Raw genomic sequence first — 23,523 nt, forward strand, 5'->3', positions numbered from 1 at the left:
TTTTTATATATGTGTCCAGAGCCCCAGTGTGTGAGGGTGTGGAGGAAGACTTGAGAGACAGGCAGAATCTTAAGTGAGCTTTGGGCTCACATCATCATTTCAGAGCACTTTCAAAACGCAACAAAACAACAAAAACTTGCGGCTTATGGGGAAAAACTGAAAGCACAAAGAGACACAAATAAGTAGAATGGTAATGAGACACAGGTGAGAATCATCAAGCGTTACCTCCCGGTTCTGGGGGCTTCCTCCAGGTACTCCAGTTTCCTCTCCCAGTCCAAAGACATGCATTGTATGCTGATTGGCATTTCCAGATTGTCCGTGGTGTGTGGTGTGTGAATGTGTGCGATGGGCTGGCACGCCATCCAGGGTGTCCCCCACCTTGTACCCCGAGTTCCCTGGGATAGACTCCAGGCTCCCCCGTGACCCTGTGCAGGATAAGCGGTATGGAAAATGGACGGATGGATGTTCTGGAAGCCTGGACTTACTAAGAATTCTAAGCACCATCATCTGTCACAACCAAATCAAGAGATACCATTTGCATCATCTGCATGATGTGTAAATAAAGTACTATTGCAGAAAATATAGTTGCTCAATCCCACTATGCAGCATGACATGCAGAAGCCCTGTAGAGCAACAGACAATATAAAGACAAGCCAAAAATTTCAGTCAGGTTAAGACAGGTATTAAAGCTCGCAGATAACAGGATAAAGGACAAAGTGTGCTGTACTTATTTAGGAAAGCCTGTGCTACAAACTAATAAGAAAACAGTGGAGGTACCAGACATGGGGAGAGTGGAGATGGACGGCAGGTGTGAGAAATGGAAAGACACGTGAAATATAACATAGGCCAGAAGGGTGAAGAAGGGCATGGTGAGAGGAGAGACATCAGGAAGAGTGATGGGTCCCTGCATTGGCCATTAAGCTCCCGGAGAACTAATTACTGCCTGAGTGACAGCAAGGTGATCAGCAACGCCTGACACTGGCTTTAAATTAGCTCCACTAACACTGCGGGCACTGGTCCTGTCAGAGGAAAAAAGGAGCCATGAAGCAGGATTGGGGATGAGAAAAAGTGAGGGAGATGAAGGAGGAGAAAGAGCAGCGAAGGGACAGTGACAGGGCAATGCTGTCAAGTGGAGACGGATGTTGCAGGAGGAGGGCATGTACAATTGATTACCCAGGAGGTCTCACTTGCTCTAAACTGCCTCACCTTTTGTACCCAGCATCCCTGTCTCTATTTCTCTCCGTTTATCTGTCATCTCTCTTCTTCTTGGAGTGTCCTGTTTAGCTCCTTCAAGCCCCGATACATAACACTGACTGTCGCTTGAAGTTTTTTGCACAGCACTGATACGATTTCTACACTGGGACTAGTCATCAACTTGTTTGATTCATCCAGCAGTGAGTGAGTGAGAGAGAGAGAGAGTTCTCTGATTGGCTGTGAGGTTAATAGCTAGCTGTATTTTTGCAGTTCACAGAAACAAAATGGCTGAGCAGACTGTTTAATTGATTGTGGCATAAAAATGGTAGCCAAGTTAGTTTGCTTGGTTATTCCCCAAACCGTTTGCTACACCTTTAGAAAATGGGAGTCCCTCAAGCACTGTTTGGACAGTTAATGGATCTAGCTTTCATACGGGTTTCTATATGAAACCTTTTCAGAAAAGGAAACTGTCTCCTGTAGATTTCTATATAAAAACATAGGGTTGTCCCAAGGAGTGCTATATATACTGTAGATCCCTTTTTTGTTCCTAGAAGCATATCACATTTAACAGTACAGCACTTTAATAATAACTGTAGGTGCTCTTCTATTCTGGCATACTGTTTAATTTTTTAAAAATTATGATAACACTTTACTCGGTTTCTTTTTTTTGTTGTTGTTGTTGTCATGGTTACAGACTACTGCCACCTCTTGGTTTGGAGAATTATGTGAATTATCAGCTATCACCACCGCTGTTTGTTAATCAATCAGGGCAGTTGGCTTTGGGTGGCGTTAGTTTGATGTTGTATCAGGGTCAGGGATGTTTCTGAACATTTGGGTGCCATTAGTGCCAACTTACTTTGGCCCTAGTGACCAACCAATCATGCCTTTCAAGCTGCAGACCACAAGGGGGCCCTGTGCAAAAAACAGAACCGTGATAACCACTACGTCCTTATTTTCATCCCATGGCTCGAATCAATGTACACAAGCGCTTATACCACTTATAGCTGCAGCCCTTGTTAAAGAGCATGAATTGAGGAAATCCTAAGCATCTGCTACCACTCACCTGTTTCTGCACCTGTTAAGAGATTATTTCAGGCGTCAGCTGGGATAAAGCTCTGTATAACACAGATGTGCTGGATGTGGAGTGAGAAGGGCGGTGCTCCTATCTTTATCCTCACTAGATTTGAAATGTATCGATCTATCTTCCTCATAAAGTTAGAGCACTTTAGAGCTGAGACTTATTACTTTTTGCCGTAGCAAGCTGACCACTTTTAGCTTTCTCAGATCTCCTTGTCAGTCTTGTTGTGTTGTAATCTTGGCCCGAGCTGTAGATGAAAGTGCAGCAGACCCATTAATGTGTGGCCCCGATGCCATTAAGCTCAGTGCACACTTAAGTGCAATTCTCCGTATCCGCATTGTGACGCCCTATCCATTTATGTGATAAATTAGTCTGTTGCAGCATGTTTGTGCATGTGGCATGAGTTTGCGCGTATGCATCGCGGCTTGGGTGGGAGCAAGCAAGGTCTAGAGAGAATGAGAGAAATCAAGACATTGCAATAAGAGTTAGGATCCATTAGGCGTTTATGGTTTGTAACCTAATACAGAAGAAGCTTAGCAGGATCCGGGGAGCCTAAAGCAGCTTGGATAAAGGAGAGAGAGTGATGTGAGGATGAGATTGAAGCTGACAGGCGTTTACTGTTTCACCAGGCCCATGTAGTTCCCACTTGGGGTCATAACAGGACACGAACGTCTGATAAAGGGACATGAAGATGAAAATGTCCAGGATGAGCTCAACACATCTGACCCCTGAACCTGGCTTGCAAATGGAAAATCAATGTTGCATTTACAGTCGAGTGTTACAATTAAAAATGACTATGCACAATTGCAAATTAACAGTTAAAAATTATTATTCGCATTTACTAATTACTGTTGAACCCAGCTGGAGGACACCAGAGTCAGCTGCAACAACAAACCACTAAGAACTACATTTGTGGTCAAATTGCCTTTTGCTTAAAGTGTCTGTTTCTCCTTCTCTGGTCGTTTGCACGCAGAAGATGAAGGTCTTTGGTCAGAAGATTTTGGCATGCTTGCCATAGGCAAAGTTTCACATTTTAGGATTAATGAAGGTACGGGTGAAAATAGAAGAGTACATTAAAAGGACAGAGAGCATGCCAGAGGACAGTCATGTAGTGAAAGTAGAGCTCTGAAAGAAACCTACAGTCACATTTGCTATATTGTGACTTAATTATCTGACTGATAGCTCAACTGGAATAAAAAATGTCATCTATACACTTGATTCTGAAGAATTAACATTTGAACGCAAATCCTAAGAAAATTGCTATTTTTCTATCGGTCAGTGTTTCTTCTTTATCGGTTTTGCTGTTAAAATCATAGACAAATGGGGGGGCACGGTGGCTTAGTGGTTTGCCTCACACCTTCAGGGTTGGGGGATCGAATCCCGCCTCCGCGCTGTGTGCACGGTGTTTGCATGTTCTCCCTGTGCTTTGGGGGTTTCATCTGGGTTTCCTCCCCGAGTCCAAACACATGAATTGTAGGCTGATTGGCATTTCCAAATTGTCTATAGGTAGTGTGTGAATGTTTGTGTGGTTGTGCTCTGCGATGGGTTGACACCCTGTCCAGGGTGTCCCCCGACTTGTGCTCCAAGTTCCAAGCGACCCTGTGTGGATAAGCGGTATGGAAAATGGATGAATGGATTATATCAAAACATCTTTTAAAGATCTATTACACTTCCCGCCTCATGCCCCCGGATACGGATGGACGCCGGATACACCTTGACCCTGAGCAGGACAAAGCTGAAGTTACTGAATGAATGAATGAATGAATGAATGAATGATCCATGATACAATAATAAATAATCCATAATATATAAATAATCCATGATACATGATTCTTTGACCTAGAATTTAAGGTATCATTGAGTATTCCATCCATCCATCCATCCATCCATCTTCTATACCGCTTATCCTACAGGGTCACGGGGAACCTGGAGGCTATCCCAGGTAGCATCGGGCACCAGGCGGGTACACTCTGGAAGGGGTGCCAATCCATCGCAGGCCACAATCACATACACATTCACACACCCACTCATACACTATGGACACTTTGGACACACCAATCAGCCTACCATGCATGTCTGGACTGGGGAGGAAACCAGAGTGGTATCATTGATTATTGTTTTTAGTATAATAATATAGTTACAATGAAATAAAAGACAATTCTCTTTAAAGCAGTGTGAAACTGCTTCACATCATCATCATTACCATTATGTAGCCCCATCACATTCACTGTGCCTTGGTTGGTAAGGGATTAGCATCACGTAATAAAATTAGCTTATTATCACTCGACTCTCTTTAATGACTCCGTTCCAATATAAGTAGCATCTTCTTGTATTCATAATCACTTCATCTGGCCATCCATATTTCACATAAATGGAGCATTTAATTAGCAACACGGTTCTCTAACTGCATAAGCTTTTTTTTGGACTACATTATAAACAGCCTGTTATCAATACAGTAAACATCATAAATGTCATTTCCTATCAAATTGAATACAGTTCTATTAACATTAATTAAATCTACTGTGTGAAGACATTTGTTTTTTGTCCAGTTAAAAATGTCTTTATTTTGATGTAAAATGCCCAGTGGTGACAATTTTATATGGCTATGTAAAGTGCACTAGCTATTTATCTAGCTGCCTGTCTCACAGAAAGCTTAGAAATGACTTCAGATAACTTCCAGGGTTTATTTCTGCCTCGCACACAGTGTGAGCTGCAGACCCACTAAGACCCTGACCAGGATGAAGTGGTTCATGACGTGGTTACTGAAAATGATTGAATGAATGAATGAAATTTTCGGCACAAGACTGGTGTTGACAGAAATGAAATCTATTAGTCAAAACCACAAAATCATTCGTCAAAACAACCAGGAACCAATACTAGTCCATGCAACATACAAAGAATTCACAAACACTCAGTGCCGTGATCAGAGGGCCGGGAATTCGAAAGCTGGAATGTTCTTCTTAAGAAGGGTGTGACACAATCGATCATATGGTTGGCCATGTGACGTGGGAAAGATCATGTTTAATTGATTTCCTTAGTGTCTGTTTGTGCTCAGTCGATTTTTGTTTGTGTTGTTAAAGCTCTATAATGTTTGATCTAATTGATTTAAATTGCTTAGTGTACTCCGATTTCCTCGCCCACTCCGAAGACATGCATTGTAGTCTTGATTGTCATTTCCAAATTGTTCATAGTGTGCGATTGTGCCCTGCGATGGTTTGGCATCCTGTCCAGGGTGTCCACAGAGTTCACTGGGATAGTCCCTGTGACCCTGTGTCAGATAAGTGGTATGGAAATTGGATGGATGGATGGATGAATGAATGTTCAGAAAAATTAGACTTAAAATATAGGGCTTGCCACTATTCTTAACCAGGCAATCATGTATCATTTGTCGCTCCACTGACAGTTTTGTCATGAGTGTTTGTAGCAATGCAATGCTCTAGTTCTTAAATGGATGTGTTGGGTTTAATTGTGGCTCCTTCTGTTCTTCCTACTGCTATTTTACATTTGTTTCTGGTCAGTTGGTGGATGGCCAGTTCTGCACATTGTGAATAAATATAATGTATGTAATGTATTTTAGGTTGTTTATATGTTGTATTCTTAAGCTGGAACATGAAATGTTTTCCTCAGTTGTGCAAGTACATCTGGATCTTACAGCTGTTTCAGCCCAGAGGGCAGATAGTACATTCTGAAGTAGTTTTAAATGATTACACACACCTGCTTTTAGATTAGTGATCAGTAATATCTCTCTCTCTCTCTCTCTCTCTCTCTCTCTCTCTCTCTCTGAAAGCCCCTGAGTCATGCATTTCACAGAAGTATCTGAGTGTCAGCAGCAGATGGAGAGATAGGTGGAGGAGTGAGAGAGGAATGAAGGGAGGAAGGAAGAGAGAAAGTGGCGCCATGCGGTGGTCAGCCAGCTCTGCTGTCCTCTGCGCACTGCGCATTTACGCACATTAACCTTGGCCAGGGTCAGACCTGTGCCAGTCTGCCAGGCACTCGGTCGGCACCGGTGACTCACTAAAGGGAACAAGGCGCTTTAGTGATACACCACTCATCCGAGTGCTAATAAACACCATGTGCGTTCATCAGTCCACACGATGGTCATGGAAGAAGGTAGCTCACACTAGATGTGCTTAAATTCAATCTGACAATCCAATCAGTCATTTAAATCAGTACACACTTACAGTTGAGGTCATAAGTTTACATATGCCTTGCAGAATCTGCTAAATTATAATAATTTTTTAAAATAATGAGGGATCATTAAAATTGCATTTTGTTTTTTATTGAGTATTACCCTGAATAAGCTATTTCACATAACAGATGTTTACATATAGTCCACAGGACACCATAATAACTGAATTTACATAAATTGCAAAAAGTTCAAAAGTTTACATATCCTTGATTCTTAATACTGTGTGTCGCTCCCTGGATGACCAACAACTGTTTTTATGTTTTGTGATAATTGTTCATGAGTCCATTGTTTGGGGTTTGGGGTTTGTTTTTGTTTTTGATGAAAGGATGTTTAGCATGAGTATATTATGAATTAGAGTTCTGGGATGAGCACAGGACAGTTTTTATGATTACAGCAGCAGTTCTTAGGTAAATCTACAGTATCCAGGTGAGATTATCAATGGAAATCTGGATACGGGTGAAATCTGGACATATCCTGGTGTGTGTGTGTCTCAGCTGATAGCTAAATCAGGATGAAACACACTCATACACACACACACACAAGCACACAAACATAAAGATTACCCAGTACAACACTAAATTAAATTCTACAACCCGTATAATTCCACCGCAAGGACGGTTCACTCTGTTTAAATGTGTGACACAGGACAGCGCACAAACTCACATTCATTTGCAGTGCAGATGTTCTTTCAGGGTCCAATGCATCTAATTTTACCCTTTCACACAGCTATTAATTATCTGTAACATTTTTCTTTTCTGCTAAAGACCTCTAATGTTTTATTCATTCAACTGGGAAATGGGAGAGGAAATGGGATTTCAGCTGTTGAGGATTTTTTTTAAAAATGACCTAGGATGCTTTAGACCAGCTGTTATTAATCTGGTGAATTCTGATGTAGATATATTTTGCTCTCATTCTGCTCGTGCTTTATTTAGTATATAAAATGATACTGATGATAATGCAGTGAAAAAGGCAACGTGTCACTGAGGCACGTCACATTTTCAAAGCTGTAGATCATTAAAAAATGTATTATACATATGTGTCAAACACAAGACATATTCATTTGAAATAAATTATAAATATGCATAAATATTATATTATTTAAGGTCCAACTTTCCAAAAGTAAAGAAAAAATTAAGTGCAAAATTGACAGTCAAATTTCAGGCCAGTTTAATTATGAATGTTTAAAAAAGTACAAATTAATCTTTGTGGCATATTTTAATAATAATTATAAAATAATAATATGAATACTACTACTACTACTACTACTACTACTAATAATAATAATAATAATAATAATAATAATAATTAATCCTATATAAAAATGTAAGGTGTAGTAATATTTTTGGTCCAACTTCACATTGTGGTTCTCTTAACATTATCGACTGCATGAGTTAGCACTTTTATAAAACTGATCCTTTTGGTTCTAAAATCTGCAAAGCCACATTCAAAGCTGTTGTAAAATCTTCGATATACTGTATGTGATATACTGTACAGGCCCACCTGTGACCGCATCACAATAATTGAAAACTGTATTAATATATCAGGTTTTAAACCGTTAAAACGGTTACACTCAAGCCATGCTTGTTGGTGTCAGAGAGGCTAGTTTTCAGAAGTATTTCAGAAACTGATGATCTCCTGGGAATTTTCACGCACAACATTCTACATTTTACACATATGAAACACAAAAAACATTCACAGAGTGACAGTTCTGCAGGCAGAAACACCTTGTTCACGAGAGGTCAGAGGAGAATGGACAGACTAGTTCGAGTTGACCGAGAGGCTATGATAAGTAAAATAACCACTCTTTACAACCATGGTGAGCAGAAAAGCATCACAGAATGCACAACACATTAAACTTTGTAGCGGGTGGACTACAACAGCAGAAGAACACATTTGGGTTCACTCCTTTCAGTCAAGAACGGGAATCTGAGGTTACAAATGGGCACAGACTCACCGAACCTGGACAGTTACCTGGGCTTCTTTCAAAATGAATATTCATTCCTGAAAGACAAAGACAGCATCTTTTTCAACATACTTGCAGATAAAACGATTAGCCCAGTCTCTGTTGCTTATCTTACAAAAGCTAAAAGGTGCAATTAGATCTTCAAGCTGGGATAATGAACATATCTGATTGAGGCAGAGAGCATTTAAACTGTAGCTCTCAAAGCCTTCCTTATAACTAATGACTGCTGTAAAGGAAAAAAACACTCTGTGTTTAGCTGTTTAGCTGGTTTCACATATCCATTTTTTTTCTACAAGTCTGGCTTTTATCCCTTTTTAATTCTTTCTCCTTTTTTTGAAATACGATTTTATTAAGCATTTTTGGCATTTTCTTTATAGTCTGGCGTTTGCTGTTCATCCATCCTATTCTCTCTCTCTCTCTCTCTCTCTCTCTCTCTCTCATTTCTCTCTCTCTTTCTCTCTCTCTCATCTCTCTCTCTCTCTCTCTCTCTCTGTATGCATGTACTTTATTACCTTGGCAGCTTTAATTGACATTATTATATTATCTTAAGATATAATATAATATATTATATTATATTATATTATACTATATTATTATCAAAGAAATGAATAACTACAGATATGAAATGTGTAGGAAATGTGGTTTACAGCGCACTGCTCTCTCTCTCTCTCTCTCTTTCTCTATCTCTCTCTATCTCTCTGTAGCGTGTTTGCTTCAATCAGAGCTGGTGAATTACGAGAGAGTGAAGGAGTATTGTTTGAAAGTCCTTGGTCATCAGCAAGACCATTTCAAAGCCATGTACCGTGCCGGCATCGCCTTCTACCATCTGGGAGACTACGATTGCGCCCTGCGCTACCTCCGCGATGCCAAGAGCCGTGAACCTACAGGTAGGCCTTATTTATACAGAGGTGTGGCTGATTTCATTTCATATTTTTAATAATCCAACTGATAGCCGTGTTCGCTTGTTTATCTGTTTCTATGGGTATAGAAAATATTGAAAATAAGGGGAAAAAAAGTGATGCGCATATCCATAGATAAGTGCTAATATTGCATGTAGGATAAAATGAAGAAAGCTGTTTCATTTTTGTGTGTATGGCTTCACAGATGTTCCTTTACAGACAAAAATGGTCAAATGCAAACTTTTAAAGTGCTTACATTATCTTATCGTGCACGACACTGTGTGTCTGTGTTCTATTTAGGAGGAAGCTGCCTAGGTAGGTAGAATATTTGTGCAGTGATTAAGCTCCTGAGATATTATCTGTCCCATTCTGAAGGCAGGATCAGGAAAGTGTTATTTTTAGGTTCCATATTTTGGAATAAAAATAAATTTTTAAGTCAAAAAGGCAATCCTTGAATTCTGTACATTCGTTATTAGTTTTGTGAACATTTGGAAAACATTGTTGCTTTGAATGAGGAATATAATTACAGCTACAGTACAAGTTTAACTGCTGGTAAAACATCAAAAAATGTATAGGGAATTTTAAAACTATACTATAGTGGTAGGCATCTCTAAATATGTCCATAGTGTGTGAAAGGGTGTTGAATGTGTGTGCGATCGTGCCCTGCGATGGGTTGGCACCCTGTCCAGGGTATCCCCCGCCTTGTTTCCCAAGTCCCCTGGGATAGGCTCCAGGCTCCCTATGACCCTGTGTAGGATAAGCGGTATGGAAGATGGATGGATGGATGGATGGATAGTATAGTGGTAAATTTAGGTGGGAATGCAGGACTTCGATTGGTCAAAAACAGTTCCAAAGTCAGACACGGACTAAAAGCAGAAAGCAGGTAATGATGAATTGAATGAATTATGTTCAAAACAACAACAACAACAACAATAACAACAGTAACATCACTCATAATAATGTTATCAAAAAATTTACCCTGTGAATGTATTGGGTCTAAATTTACTTGAAATTTCAGTTTAAAACATTATGGACTTGTTAATAAGCATTGAAAATTCTGCTTGAGCTGCCACTGGTCCTAAGGGTATACAACTTTTGCACTTAACTTTCTACACTGACCCTGTTTCTTTTTTTTTCTTTCTTTTTTTTTTTGCCTCCCTTTTACAGACACAAATGTGTTGCGATACATCCAGCTGACGGAGATGAAGATGAGTAAGAGCAGTCAGCAAGTGCGAGAAAGCAACAAAGAGGCTCTGGGTTAATCTTTGCCCATTCCCTCTGTTCATTTGGCCATCCTCTCCACAAATCTCTCCCTCCTTTTCCCTCTACACCCTTCATACTATGGACTACCAGGACCCCTGTACTGTGCCCTTCAGTGAAGATGGACTGCTTTTGGCACAGAAGCCCCTCGACTCGCCCTCCCGCTCTGAATCCTCTCTGTCCCTTTAAAACCAAACCGCCCCGGTGCTTTCAGTTTCCCAGGTACTGACTGACAAAACGATACGGAAAAACAACAACAACAACAACAACAAAGCAACAAGAATCAATGAAAATCTGTAGGGAAATTCACACGGACCTGATAAAGGACCTTCTACAGTATGTTATTGGGGAGGTGAACGAGCAGTGAAGTGTAGCTATAGAGCGGTGGAGGTGTATTACTGTGTGGCCACCATCTTTAACTATAAAAGAGCACACATATCAAAACCACAGTGCTACGCCAGAACAGATGCTAAATAGGGCCTAGGATTAAGCAGATGACCTTTGAACTCAAGCACACTCCATCGCACACCTTCTTCCTGGTTGAAGGGAGCAGGAGAGAAAATGCAATTCCCTCTCGCCGGATACTACTGATCTCTTTGCCTGCGTTTTCATTTATTCCTGGTTGCATTTTTTTTCTTTCCCTCTCCTTCTCTCACTTTCTCAAATGTGGCTGTATTTAATCTTTTCTGAACTGTTTCAATTCAAGGGCTAATTCCAAGGTTCGTAATTCGTCCTTTGATTTCGAGCACGTTTTCTTTGCGTTCGCTGCTCGTCGTACAATAGTAGCATTTGTTTACGCAAGTTTGTGATGTTGTTTTTGTTTTTGTCTTCCTCCAAGGAACAAAAAAAAAAAAAGAAAAAGCAAATGCTGCCCTGAAGTTAACAGCTGTTTTGTGAGCCCGTGTCATTGATTTCCTTTTGCTCCTGGCAGAACGTAAGACCCCGCCCCCTCTCGGAGATTGACCAATGACAGTATTTCTGAACGTGACAAATTCTGCAGGGTTTTATAGACAGAGTTAAATATTATAGTGCAGACTTGCTCATATGCTTTATGCTTTATGTAGTCCCATCTGGATTACTGTGTGCCATGCGATATCAAGTGCCACTATTAATGATGTTTTATTTATTTATTTATTTATTAATGAGCCTTGCAAATCAACTTTTAGTGCTCTTTTATACGTTCCTCGAACTTTTAATCTCTGTCTCATTGTCGCAAATTGAGCAAAAGAAAGCAAACGTCTCGACAGACTTTCATTGTAATGATCTCACTGGCTCTCAGTGGCTTCAGCAAGGCATCGGGTTTAATACGGATCCGATCGTTTAAATCATCGTCATCAATGATCAACAGCCCAAATTTACAGCGTCCATAATTAATCTCGATCTCCAATTGTTTTGCCCTGCAAAAGAACCTGTCTGCTGTTAAATCACAGGTAGCCGTATAATTCACGTCTAAATAAGAACGTAGTTCAGTCACTCTTAGTTTCCAGTTTGCATTAGCAGCCACAACTAGTCGGCTGAGACATTTCTGTCTGACCTGAGAGATAATGGTGTCAATGCGACTCTGGGGGACGCCGAGCATGGATACAGACAAGGATAGACTCTGACGAGATGTGGAACACCGAGATGGGAGACTCTGAGCCACTGTGTTGGTGAGATATATAATGATTGCTTTCAACTCGATGAGGCACAGAGTGACCTGAGAACCAAAATGCTTGCTTGCTCTCTTCACAGCTCCATGACTCCCCAGGTTGTTGTTGTTTTTTGTTTTTTTGTTTTTAGATCTTTCTGTATCATGTTTGTCACCCTGACTTTTGGATTTTTATGCCTTTATTTATTTACTTAGTTAGTTAGTTGATTACTGAGTTTTTTTTTATGTAAAGGGCAAAGACGATAGCGATGCATCAGTGGAGTCTGGGTCATTAGCTCTTTTAAACGTGTCTCGTATGTCCCCGTGTGCTGGCTGTCTTTGGTCAAATGGTTACGACAGGATTGTGTGATTGCTGTCATGTGACGGCATCCGAAGCACAAACTAAGAGGTCGGATGGATGAAAGTGAAGCAGTTAGCCGTGCTCGTTTTCTTTGATGTCACTTGAGGTAGGTGTTCGTTGACTGTTCAAATAGATAAGTGTGTACAAGAAAAAGATAAGATGTACAAAAAAAAAAAAAACAGCAAAAAAAAAAAAACAATGGTTGTGGAGAGCTTTACTTTACGGAATTGTTTTATCGATATATGAGAAAGAAAATTAAATGAGATTATGAAAAAAATAAATATATATATATATATATATTTAATGATCAAAAAGGGGCACCTTTGTATCTGTGTATACGTTCCAAATTTTTCTCTTCTGTTTATTGCCTTTTTCTGTGATGTCAAAACTTCAGTCTTGTCTAAATCGCAGTCCAAGGGTTTGGGGGTATGACCTTTGACCTCCCAAGTGGGATCCTAAGAGTGATATAAAGGTATAATTGGAATAATAATAATAATAATAATAATAATAATAATAATGATGATGAAGGAAGTGTTAAAGGGGTGAGGGTACCCTGCAGACCTGAACACAAATGACCGACTGGTTCATTGGTTTCTTATTTCATTCATTCGTCTGTTCTGGAGAGAGCGACTCGGACCTTCTGGTTGTTATGGTTCTTATCCCACCGTCTTACTGGTTCACGTTTTGCCCCCTCAGCAAGAGTGTCTCATCAGAAGACCTGAGAACTGGTTACATGTACCTGCAAGCCCAGGAATGCACTATTGATATGTATTTGAAGACAAATAAACTTTAGAAAAATAGAATGAGCGTCTTGTCTGGTTTTTGCTTTCTTCCAACATGTTCTGCTGCCTGTAATGATTAGACGCAGAGCTGTAAAGTTTGCTGCTTTACACAAGTATAAATGTACCAAGTACCACCTCCATACTCTTTTTTTTTTCTTCTCAGGAGCTTGATGTGAGAAATCTTATTTTGGATGTGAAAGTTGTGAACATCCATGCCTCCAACAGCCTACCTACACTCCCTAACCTACACGCCCACACCGGATCAATACAGCAAGAAGGGGGGGAAAGAACAGCATTCATCTTGCCAAATAAACATTTTTCAGAAGCTTCAGGAGGGAGACGTTATGTATCTTTTGGGTTTTACACTACACCTATCTTTTGTCCACTTTTGTTGGTTTTGGAATGACAATATTATATTATAAATGAGAATATTACCTATATTATAGGCTACTCTTATTATTACTATAGTAGGCAAACAGTTCAAAGGGCAGGATCAATAACATTATAATATCTGAATCCAAGTAGTTCTGGCAAACAAGAAACAGAGGTAATTGAGTAAAATTCCAAAGTATATGACAAACTGACAGGAAAAGCACAACTCGTTTACTGCAAAGATACGGACCTGAGCAGCGTTTATATGGAATTGTTTGGAAACAAGTAAAATAATCAGAAAATTGACTCACAATTCTGGTGACTCTGACCTCTAGTGGACAATATCCAAGCTCTATCATGTCTGTAGCGAATACTTTAAACACTTCAAAACTATGAGTATGGATGCTGGGGAATTTGGATGCCTTGAACTCTTTTTCATGTTCCTCAAACAATTCCTGAACAATTTTTGCAGCGTGGCATGGTGCATTATCCTGCTGAAAAACGCCACTGCCATTAGGGAATACAGCTGCCGTGAAGGTGTGTACTTGGGCTGCAACAATGTTTACATAGGTGGTACGTGTCAAAGTACCATGCACATGAATGCCAGGACCCAAGGACTCCTCTGCCTCCTCTAGCTTGCCTTCTTCACATTAGTTTCCCTTAGTTTCTCACATAGAACCCTTTCACCGGTTCACTGGTTGTCCTTCCTTGGACCACTTTGGTAGGTACTGACAACTGGAATCTGGGAACACCCCACAAGACCTGCCGTTTCGGAGATGCTCTGAACCAGTCGTCTAGCTATCACAATTTGGCCATTGTTAAAGTTAGAGCTCAGATCTTTATGCTTGCTCAATTTTTCCTGCTTCCAACACATCAGCTTTAAGAACTGACTCTTTACTTGCTGCCTAATATATCCCACCTCTTAACAGGTGCCATTGTAATGAGATAATCAATGTCCTTGACTCAAGTGACTTCTCCTGTCAGTGGTTTTAATGGTATGGCTGATTGGTGTAAATGGCAATAAGGACATGAAATAGCTGAATTACTGATCTGCAGGTGTTTTTTTTTCTCTTAGGTCTGAGGTGTAGTATCCTTAGCCATATTAGCATCCAATGCTTATAAAGTTTTTATTCCACAGCTCTGTTGAATTGGTCAGAAGGTGATAAATTTTTTATAACAACAGTTCTGACAATAATGCAGTCTGAAAGGCAAAGCACGGATTTATATGAATGAACTCATTCTTCTAATATGTTGTTGTTTAATAATATTTCAATTCACAGGGACGTGTAAGGCAGATGCTCACATAACAATAAACAGGTTTTTTTTTTGTCATTTTGTCAAGTGTTGTCATTTAACAATGAAAAAAAAATATCAATTTATCAATCTTATAGTAAAGAAGTTTGTAAGTGTTTGTGTAAGTCAAAACGAACGGACAGTTTTTGACAGATTTTAAAAAGTTTATTTACAGGCCAATCACCCATAAAGTACAAAGCTCATTTGCATTTACTGACATGCACACAACTCGATAAAAGGTAAAGCACACAGAAAGCTGAATGCACGAATTGGAGACTAAACGGCCAAAGAAAAGGAATTTCTCTGATGCAGAAGTGGAAGTTGTTTTGTTTTTTTAAAAGTCACATTAAGATAAGAACAATATTATTTAGCAGTCTATTGAACACCTGAAAACTCCACCGTCTGGAGACCAATTACAGACAAGGTGAAGAATTAGGTGTGAGTTAAGTGAGGTGAAAAAAGAAATGTTTTGATGAGAAAAAAAAAAAAAAACCTCTACACTGATCTACACTGTATTCAGGTGATCCTAGACACCACCCTGTCACTCTCACACCCTGTCACACCCTGTCACACACCAGGTCATGTTTTATTCCTTATTTATAAAATGAAGATATAAGAAATAAGAAGACGACAAAGGACGAATTGTGTTTATTAAAGTTTCCCCAAATGCTGCAACGACCTCTGTCACAGAATATGAAAGATATAATAAGCAAAATAAATGTAATATAGTTCAGAAGATACTTCTGCATTCGATAATGCTGCTGCATCTCACACAAGATGGGTATAAGAAGCTATGTTCTGAAGCTGTGATTTCAGTAAACACTGGCATAATATTTTAAAACTGAGATTCGTGAAAGCCTCGCTCGCAGAGGTGAGAGGAATGCCCAAATACTGTGCCGTGAGGAGGCTTTCATTTGCAGCATGATGCAGCTTGATCATTGGGCATATTCATAGGCGATTATGACAAGAAGAAGGCCTCCAAAATAGTCAAACATTATTTTCAGGACTTGATGATCCTTGTGAGAACATTAACTAGGCCTCAGATGATTCAACACATTATTTGTTGAAGCTTGTGAGCTTATTCACCTCCTTATTCAGACATTACTTGGTTTTTCTTTAGTCCCTTCCCCTCTCTCATGGGGTGATTATGAGTCTGTCATTACTGGCTGCTCTTCTTAATGACTCCTACTGCTTTAAACGAAGACAGAGAGAGAAAGCGAGAGAGAGACAGAGAGAGAAAGCGAGAGAGAGACAGAGAGAGAGTGAGAGAGAGAGAGAGAGAGAGATTATAAAGCAGTGCTCTTAGGTAAATTAATGTGTTATTAGAATTATACTTATGCTTATACTGTGACTGCAATGGCATTTCTTATTGTAAACACATTTATAAACGTGCCTTTCGTGCCAGTATTGCCATGTCCACCATCTTCCCTTCCTTTCCTCCCTTCTTTTCTTCACTGTGGCTTTTTATAGCATTGCCATGGAAGTGAAGTGGAGTTGCTAGGTAACTGACTGGCGTCTGAAAGTGTTGGAGTGGCGGCTGCTTTCACAGACACCAGCAGTGGAGCACAGCACAGCTCTGAGTATGTGTGGGTATGTGGGGAGGGGAGCATGTGCAGTAATGATGGGATGGGATTGTTATTTTTTTATCCATCATTTCCATATTGTGGCTCCTGGTCGTTTCTTACTTATGAAAGAAAAAAATGACACAATTTGCTCCTCAGAGAAATATAAACAGACTACATGGTGTCTGAAATAATGGTTGAGCCATATTTTTTGAGCCAGATTAATTTATACTATAATTTATACTATATTATAGTATCTAACAATTATGTTATTAAATATGTGATAACTAATATTCAGTATTTAGAATATACTAGCTTAATTATATAGTCATATATGTATGATTATAGCCATTATTATTATTATTATTATTATTATTATTATTATTATAGTAGTCCTTATTGTCATATTATTGTCCAAATTTCCCCTTAGGTATTAGTAAAGTGCATCTATCTACGGTGCCCTCCACTACTATTGGCACCCTTTGTAAATAGTTAAAAGAGTTAAAAAAAAAAAAAAAAAAAAAAAAAAAGGCTGTGAAAAATTTTGATCCTTTGCTCAAAAATTCACAAAAACACTTTGCTCTCACAGATATCAAACAATTGCAACAAAACACAGGTTTATATATAAAAATAAAATCTTTGTTAAATATAGGTGTGCAACAATTATTGGCACTTCTATGAATTCATATGAGAAAAATATATTTGAAGTATATTCCCATTGATATTTTACATTTTTGGGTCACTAAGAACAGGAAATTATGAGGTAACACATTGGCCAAATTCCTTTAGTCATTCATAACAATGGGTAAGACCAAGGAATATAGCTGTGATGTGCGGCAAAAGGTTGTCGAGCTTCATAGACTCAAGCGTCTTCAGTTTGCCAGACACTACTGGAACTTCAAATGGGATCGAGTTCTATGGTCAGATGAATCCAAAATAGAGCTTTTGGGCAATAAACACCAGAGGTGGTTTTGGTACACACGCAGAAGTAGCCATATGGTAAAGTTCCTCATGCCCACGGTTAAATATGCTGGTGGTTCTTTAATGTTTTGGGACTGTTTTTCTGCCAGAGGACCTGGACATTTTGGTAGGATACATGGCATCATGGACTCTATCAAATATCAACAGATATTGAATGAAAACCTGACTGAATCTGCTAGAAAGCTTAAAATGGGCCATGGTTGGATCTTCTAGCAGGACAATGATCCAAAACATACATCAAAATCAACACAAAAATGCTTTACTGACCACAAAATCAAGGTCTTGCCATGGCCATCCCAGTCCCCTGACTTGTAACTCATAGAAAACCTGTGGGGTGAACTGAAGAGGAGAGTCCACCAGTGTCACCTCGAAATGTGAAGGATCTGGAGAGATTCTGTATGGAAGAACGGTCTCAGATCCTTTGCCATGAATTCTACAACCTCATCAGGCATTATAGGAGAAGACTCAGAGCTGTTATCTTGGCAAAGGGAGGTAGCAAAAAGTATTGACTAAAAGGGTGCCAATAATTGTTGCACATATATATATATATATATATATATATATATATATATATATATATATATAGATAGATATATATAGATATAGATATATTTATAAACCTGTGTCGTGTTTGAAATTGTTTGATATCCTTGAAAGCAGAGTATTTTTGTGAATTTTTGTGAACAAAAGATTGAAAGGTTAAACAATAAAGACAATTTTTCACAGGCTTCTTTGCATGTTGTATGTGTTGCTATGTATTTAACAACAACAACAACAACAAAAATAATAATAGCAAAAAACATTGTGTTGTTTGTGCGTTTTCTTACTATACTACCTCTCGAGTTTTTAGACTGATGGTGTTCTTAGTCTGTGACCTAGTGAACAAGTATCAGTATGTATTTATTGATAGAGACTTCAAAGCACTTCTGTAAGTTGCTCTGTTTAAGGGCGTCTGCCCGATGCCGTAAATGTTTTTCTTGCAACTCCAGGGTTGTGGGTGCGTGGAGCTTGCATGTTCTCCCTGTGCTTCTGGCGTTTCCTCTGGGTACTCTGGATTCCTCCCCAAGTCCAAAGACATCTGTTGTAGTCTGATTGGCATTTCCAAATTGTCTGTAGTGTGTGAATGGGTGTGTGTGTTTGTGTGTGTGTGTGCAATTGTGCTTTGCGATGGGTTGGCACCCTGTCCAAGATGTCACCCACCTTGTGCCCCGAGTTCCCTGGACTGGGCTCCAGGCTCCCCGCGACCCTGTGCAGGATAAACAGTACAGAAAATGGATGGATTAATATAATAATAATAATAATAATAGCATTAAAACTAACCAAAAATAGTACATAACATAATAGAATACAGAAATTGATTATATTTTATTATTATTTTATTACAAGTTCATGTATTTATTTATTTTTAAATATCATTTTGTGATATTATACTCTATAGTATCGTGCCATTTTGTTTTGGCTGTGTGTGAATTTGGCGACATCTAGTGCAAAATGTTCACATTCTCATTTTGAACACCACGTGTCAAAAGGCTCCAATCAACACCATTCTACTTTAAGTCTAATCATCATGCACAAATATCCACAAAAAATGCACTTGAGATGCAGTTACATGCAGAGAATCACACATAAAATCCTAATGAGCTATTTCAACTTAAAATGACTATTGACATGACAATACTTTTAAGGTTTTGTGTATGTAACTCTTGTGGGATCTTTAATGAATGAACTGTTTGTTTGTTTGTTTACTTATTTATTTGTTGCAGGAACCACTTAGTGAATTAAATGGTCTAATAATGAATAACAATTCATCACTGCTTCAATCATAACAATAATTTTAATAAATACTCTTAGTTCTTCTCACACAGGAAATAAAGGACGACTTTGTGTGTCATCCCTCCACTGAGTCACCCCATACAAATTATAACAATAAGATCACACAAACACACGCACGCACATGCGCACACACACACATTCACGCACATACACACTAACCGGTGGACAGTTGAAAAAATACTGTCGATTACCAGGTTGAACCTTCGAGCATAAAAGTGTGTTTCCGGCTTCGTACAATTCAACATCATAAACACAAAGGTCCACAGTTCCTTGTTCTGAACGGAATGATTTCATCACGCATCCTGTGTCTGATTACAGCGGCATTTCATAAAGCATCAAAATAAACCAAAACACTACACACTGCATCTCGCAGTTCCTTTATCTCAGATCAGTGTGTAGAAGGAGAAAGATCTTCCACGGTCTCATTCGAAGAGGTAAATAAGCATGTACGTTTGGGTACAGGTAGTACATTACGGTACAGTGTGTTTCGTATTTTATTGCAAATGGACGGAGACCCTCCGCTTGACCATAACAGTAATTCCCTTTCTCCAGGCTCGTAATGTTCCTGTTTACTGGGGGAAATGGAAGTGAGCGTGCATTTAAAACCGGAAACAGCTGATGACACCAGATCTCAGTCGTTCTAACTCCTATGACACTTCCTCACAGAAAGACACATGCACACACTCTTGCTTACATACTTACACACAGGCAATATGTACTGTACATCAGGATTTGCTGACAAACCAGGCCTTCACATTAAAACAGCTCCTGCTTTCTGATTAGGTTCTGCAGAAAGCCTGAGATGGTCAGTCTTCTCCTCAAAAACATAAATATGCTTAGATCTACCGTATTTTCTGGACTATATGACCCACAGTTTTCTCCTCTAATCATCATTTTGTAGCCTAATCGTAATATAGCCAGTTGTTAGTGACTTTATTTTGGACGTGGCCATGTATGGTAATTGTCATACATTTGTAAATTGGTATTTTTAACTGTTTAATAGTACCAAACTGGGAATATTTGTGTTCTAATGGCGGATTTTAGTCACTAAAACCATTCACAAGACTCCTCCCCTAAACATGTCTTGGCCAATTTATAATTGTGAATAAGCACAGGAAAAGCTTTCTGAGCAATCTATGTGCAAACAACAAAAGCTGACATCATAGATGCTTCAGTGACGGAGTGAAATATTACCCATTTTCCAAAAAGTAGACATTTAGGATTTGGATTAAACGGTGCAGTGATTCACTGTATCGTGCTTTTTGAAGTGACGTGGAGCAACTGAATGCGTAAAATATATATTTTTAAAAATGAGGGGGGGGGACGATAAATAATGGACAATATAAAAGTGAAACAACAAAATGAAGAAACTATGAAGTAAAATATCACCAAGCATGGCTAATTTACTCGAGTTATTAGCTTAACATTGGGAAAACTAAATGCTAATCCCTCACACAGCCATTACAGCTACTGTAAAACAAGGAAGAATATTTTCCCCTGTTTTTCTAAAGTATGTGAACATATCAAATCAGACTGGAATGCTTTTCTTTGCTTCACAATTATTGGACTATATGCAGTATTCAGTATAATTCCTGCGTGCTGCAGTATTTTGAATGTAGGCTGAGGCCTTGTACTACAAGGTTTCAGCATAAAACACTGCTATATAATGATTTCACTGAACTATGGGAACACTAAAGGGACAAAAGCTAAAGCAGACTATTAAAATATATGGGTAACTTATTGTATGCACCATTTTAGAGGGAATATAGTTATTTGTAAACTAAAAATGTCTTATCTATTAATGTGATGCAAATAGCAAACTTTAAAGTATATATACTGTATACTGTTGTTTTTCATCATAGTTAAGGGAGGTCTGTCTTAATATCATGAGTTACTTATTGTCCAGAAAATACAGTATCAAAGGAATGGCTTTCATCACATACATATTACCTGGTTATTAAAAAAAAGAGTTTTATTGAACAATCTATAGGGGGAATGATACAAGCAGTAGGACTTGACCTTTACTTTTATGGAGCTCATAAAAGTGCTGCAGCTCAGAAACTATGGTTCACCGCAGTGGCTATGAAAAATAATCCATAGCCCTCCGGGTGATTTTGTTGTTGTTGTTGTTGTTGTTGTTGTTGAGTACTTCTCTCACACTCACTGAGATGGGAGAGCCGTGGTTTCTGGGATACTGTGTCTAATAGTGACACAAACCACAATGGGCTCCATGAGATATGCAGGTCAGAGCTAGGAATTTCATGGCCCCTTTTCTGTCTAGGGAATATGCTGGCCATGTAAATGAGGCCAGGCGGCCTATAACGGATCCTGGGATTTTATAAGAAGTGCTGCTCACACATTGTGGCTTGTGAATGCTGCCCACATAGAGGCACCGTGCTGTCCTGGCTCTGCCCCTCCATGTCTATGTCCAGCAGAGTTGGGCGGCCAGTGGTGGCTCCTGCACTGACCCCGCTGTCCCCAGAGCCTAGCGGACTGTCACAGCTGCTCCCTGGAGATGAACTGAGCGTCCGGGACAGTGACGACAACTTCCACGGGTCTGGGCGCGCCCGGGCCGGGGTGGGGCGGGGACGGGGAGCGAACTCCAACGTCTTGGGCCGTTCGAGGGTTCCGGTCTGGGATTCGGAAGAAGGAGGAGCTTTACGCCGATGCGCTGCGGGGAAGATTGTGGATGGATCCGGGAGACGAGGGATATCTAGAGCGTCACGAGAACCTGAGGGAAAACACCAAATATCATAGAGATATACAGTACTGAATACAACGAGAACAAAAACAGGGTTATTTGAGATACAGTATTTTAATAGTTTAGTATACAAGAATAGTGAATATAAAACAGGAAGGAAGGAAGGAAGGACGGAAGGAAAGAAGGCCCTCCAAGTTTAGGCCAAACCCATTCCAGGGTTAAATCCAAATACAGATATGGTATTACGGTATATATGGTATATATGGTAGATGGATGGTTGGATGGATGGAAGGAAGGAAGGAAGGAAGTAAGGAAGGAAGAAAGAAAGGAAGGCCCATTCCAAAACAGATTCCAGGGTTAAATACAAATACAAATATGGTATTATGGTATATATGGTAGATGAATGGTTGGATGGAAGGAAGGAAAGAAGGAAAGAAGGCCCTCCAAGTTTAGGCCAAACCCATTCCAGGGTTAAATCCAAATACAGATATGGTTATTTGGAGTGCTAAGCAGATATAAAGATATAGATACAGATAGTGGCATTGTGTTAAATCCCTAGTACACACAGATTCCTGCTGACCCACCTGTGTTTGGTGCATTATTAGGTGTGATGGGAGGAATCGGCATGCTGCCGTCTGAGGGCGTGCGTCGGTGCCCTGTCACTGTCTGTGCACGAGGTCTGATGGCACCGTCAGATGGTGTGCGTCGGTGCCCGCGGTTCACAGCCATGGTGGCAGAGACGTGGGTGGGTGTGAGCGACTGGTTGGGCTCCCGTTTGAAACTCTCTGCTCGCAGGTCCAGCAGGGGGTTTAGAGCGGGTGCTGGGCAGGGCATAGTGCTGCTCGGACTTGGGATCAGATCGTCTGGGTCTGAAGGCAGCAAGGACTTGGTGGAGTTGCAGTCAGAAAGAGAGGAGAGGGAGAGGAGTGTGACAGAAGGAGACGGGTCCAGGCAGGGCAGCGCGGACTCCTGATGATGACGGTTGTGGGACAAGGACAGGGACAGCGTACGGCTTGGGGGAGATGTGCTGCGCCGGAATCTGCCTGTGCGCTGAAACAGACCTTCCTTCTTTTTTCTTTGCTCCTCTCGTGCATCCTGTTCGTCCTGACTCACCTGTACACACACACAAACCATGTGTAAACATCAATTCATTCATACATCAGGAATTACTGCGAATAATCCATCACATCAATTCCATATGCTAAATATTATAACTAAGCGAATCAGTACTATTCATTATAATTATCTTTGAGCTCAAATAATAATTAAATTGCTTTCCTTACTGTCGTTCATTCTACAGGGTGTCCGAAATGTCAGGAACCAATAGGAACATGTTGAGCAAATATGTCGATTCGATAAGGTTGAGCAAAATCCTTAAAAACATGATACACTGGCTGAGAAAGTTATTTGAAATAGTAAATACAAAAT

General features: G+C 39.8%; 2 protein-coding genes across 7 annotated transcripts in view; one reads left to right on the forward strand and one right to left on the reverse strand.

Moving 5' to 3' along the window:
* ttc9b (tetratricopeptide repeat domain 9B) overlaps positions 1-11,303 on the forward strand; it is a 31,312-nt gene extending 20,009 nt beyond the window's left edge. For 2 of the 6 annotated variants that reach the window (XR_008385694.1, XM_053622758.1), the window contains one exon: positions 20-4,554. Coding sequence is in view for 1 of the 6 variants with exons in the window: in XM_053622759.1 (XP_053478734.1) it covers positions 9,129-9,311; positions 10,491-10,585 (278 nt within the window). In the remaining 5 variants the exon portion in view is untranslated. Of the gene's footprint in view, positions 1-19; positions 4,555-6,059; positions 7,530-9,128; positions 9,312-10,490 lie in introns of those variants that run through there. The other 4 variants (XR_008385696.1, XR_008385695.1, XR_008385697.1 and 1 more) reach the window with 4 other exon arrangements.
* A 10,427-nt stretch (positions 11,304-21,730) lies between these two features.
* map3k10 (mitogen-activated protein kinase kinase kinase 10) overlaps positions 21,731-23,523 on the reverse strand; it is a 36,814-nt gene continuing 35,021 nt past the window's right edge. Inside the window, exons 10-11 of the mRNA XM_053622696.1 lie at positions 22,680-23,208; positions 21,731-22,125 (exon numbers count right to left, since the gene is read on the reverse strand). Of these exons, the coding sequence (XP_053478671.1) occupies positions 21,731-22,125; positions 22,680-23,208 (924 nt within the window). The remainder of the gene's footprint in view (positions 22,126-22,679; positions 23,209-23,523) is intronic.

This window comes from Ictalurus furcatus, chromosome 4, assembly GCF_023375685.1.
Source record: "Ictalurus furcatus strain D&B chromosome 4, Billie_1.0, whole genome shotgun sequence".
NCBI lineage: Eukaryota > Metazoa > Chordata > Actinopteri > Siluriformes > Ictaluridae > Ictalurus > Ictalurus furcatus.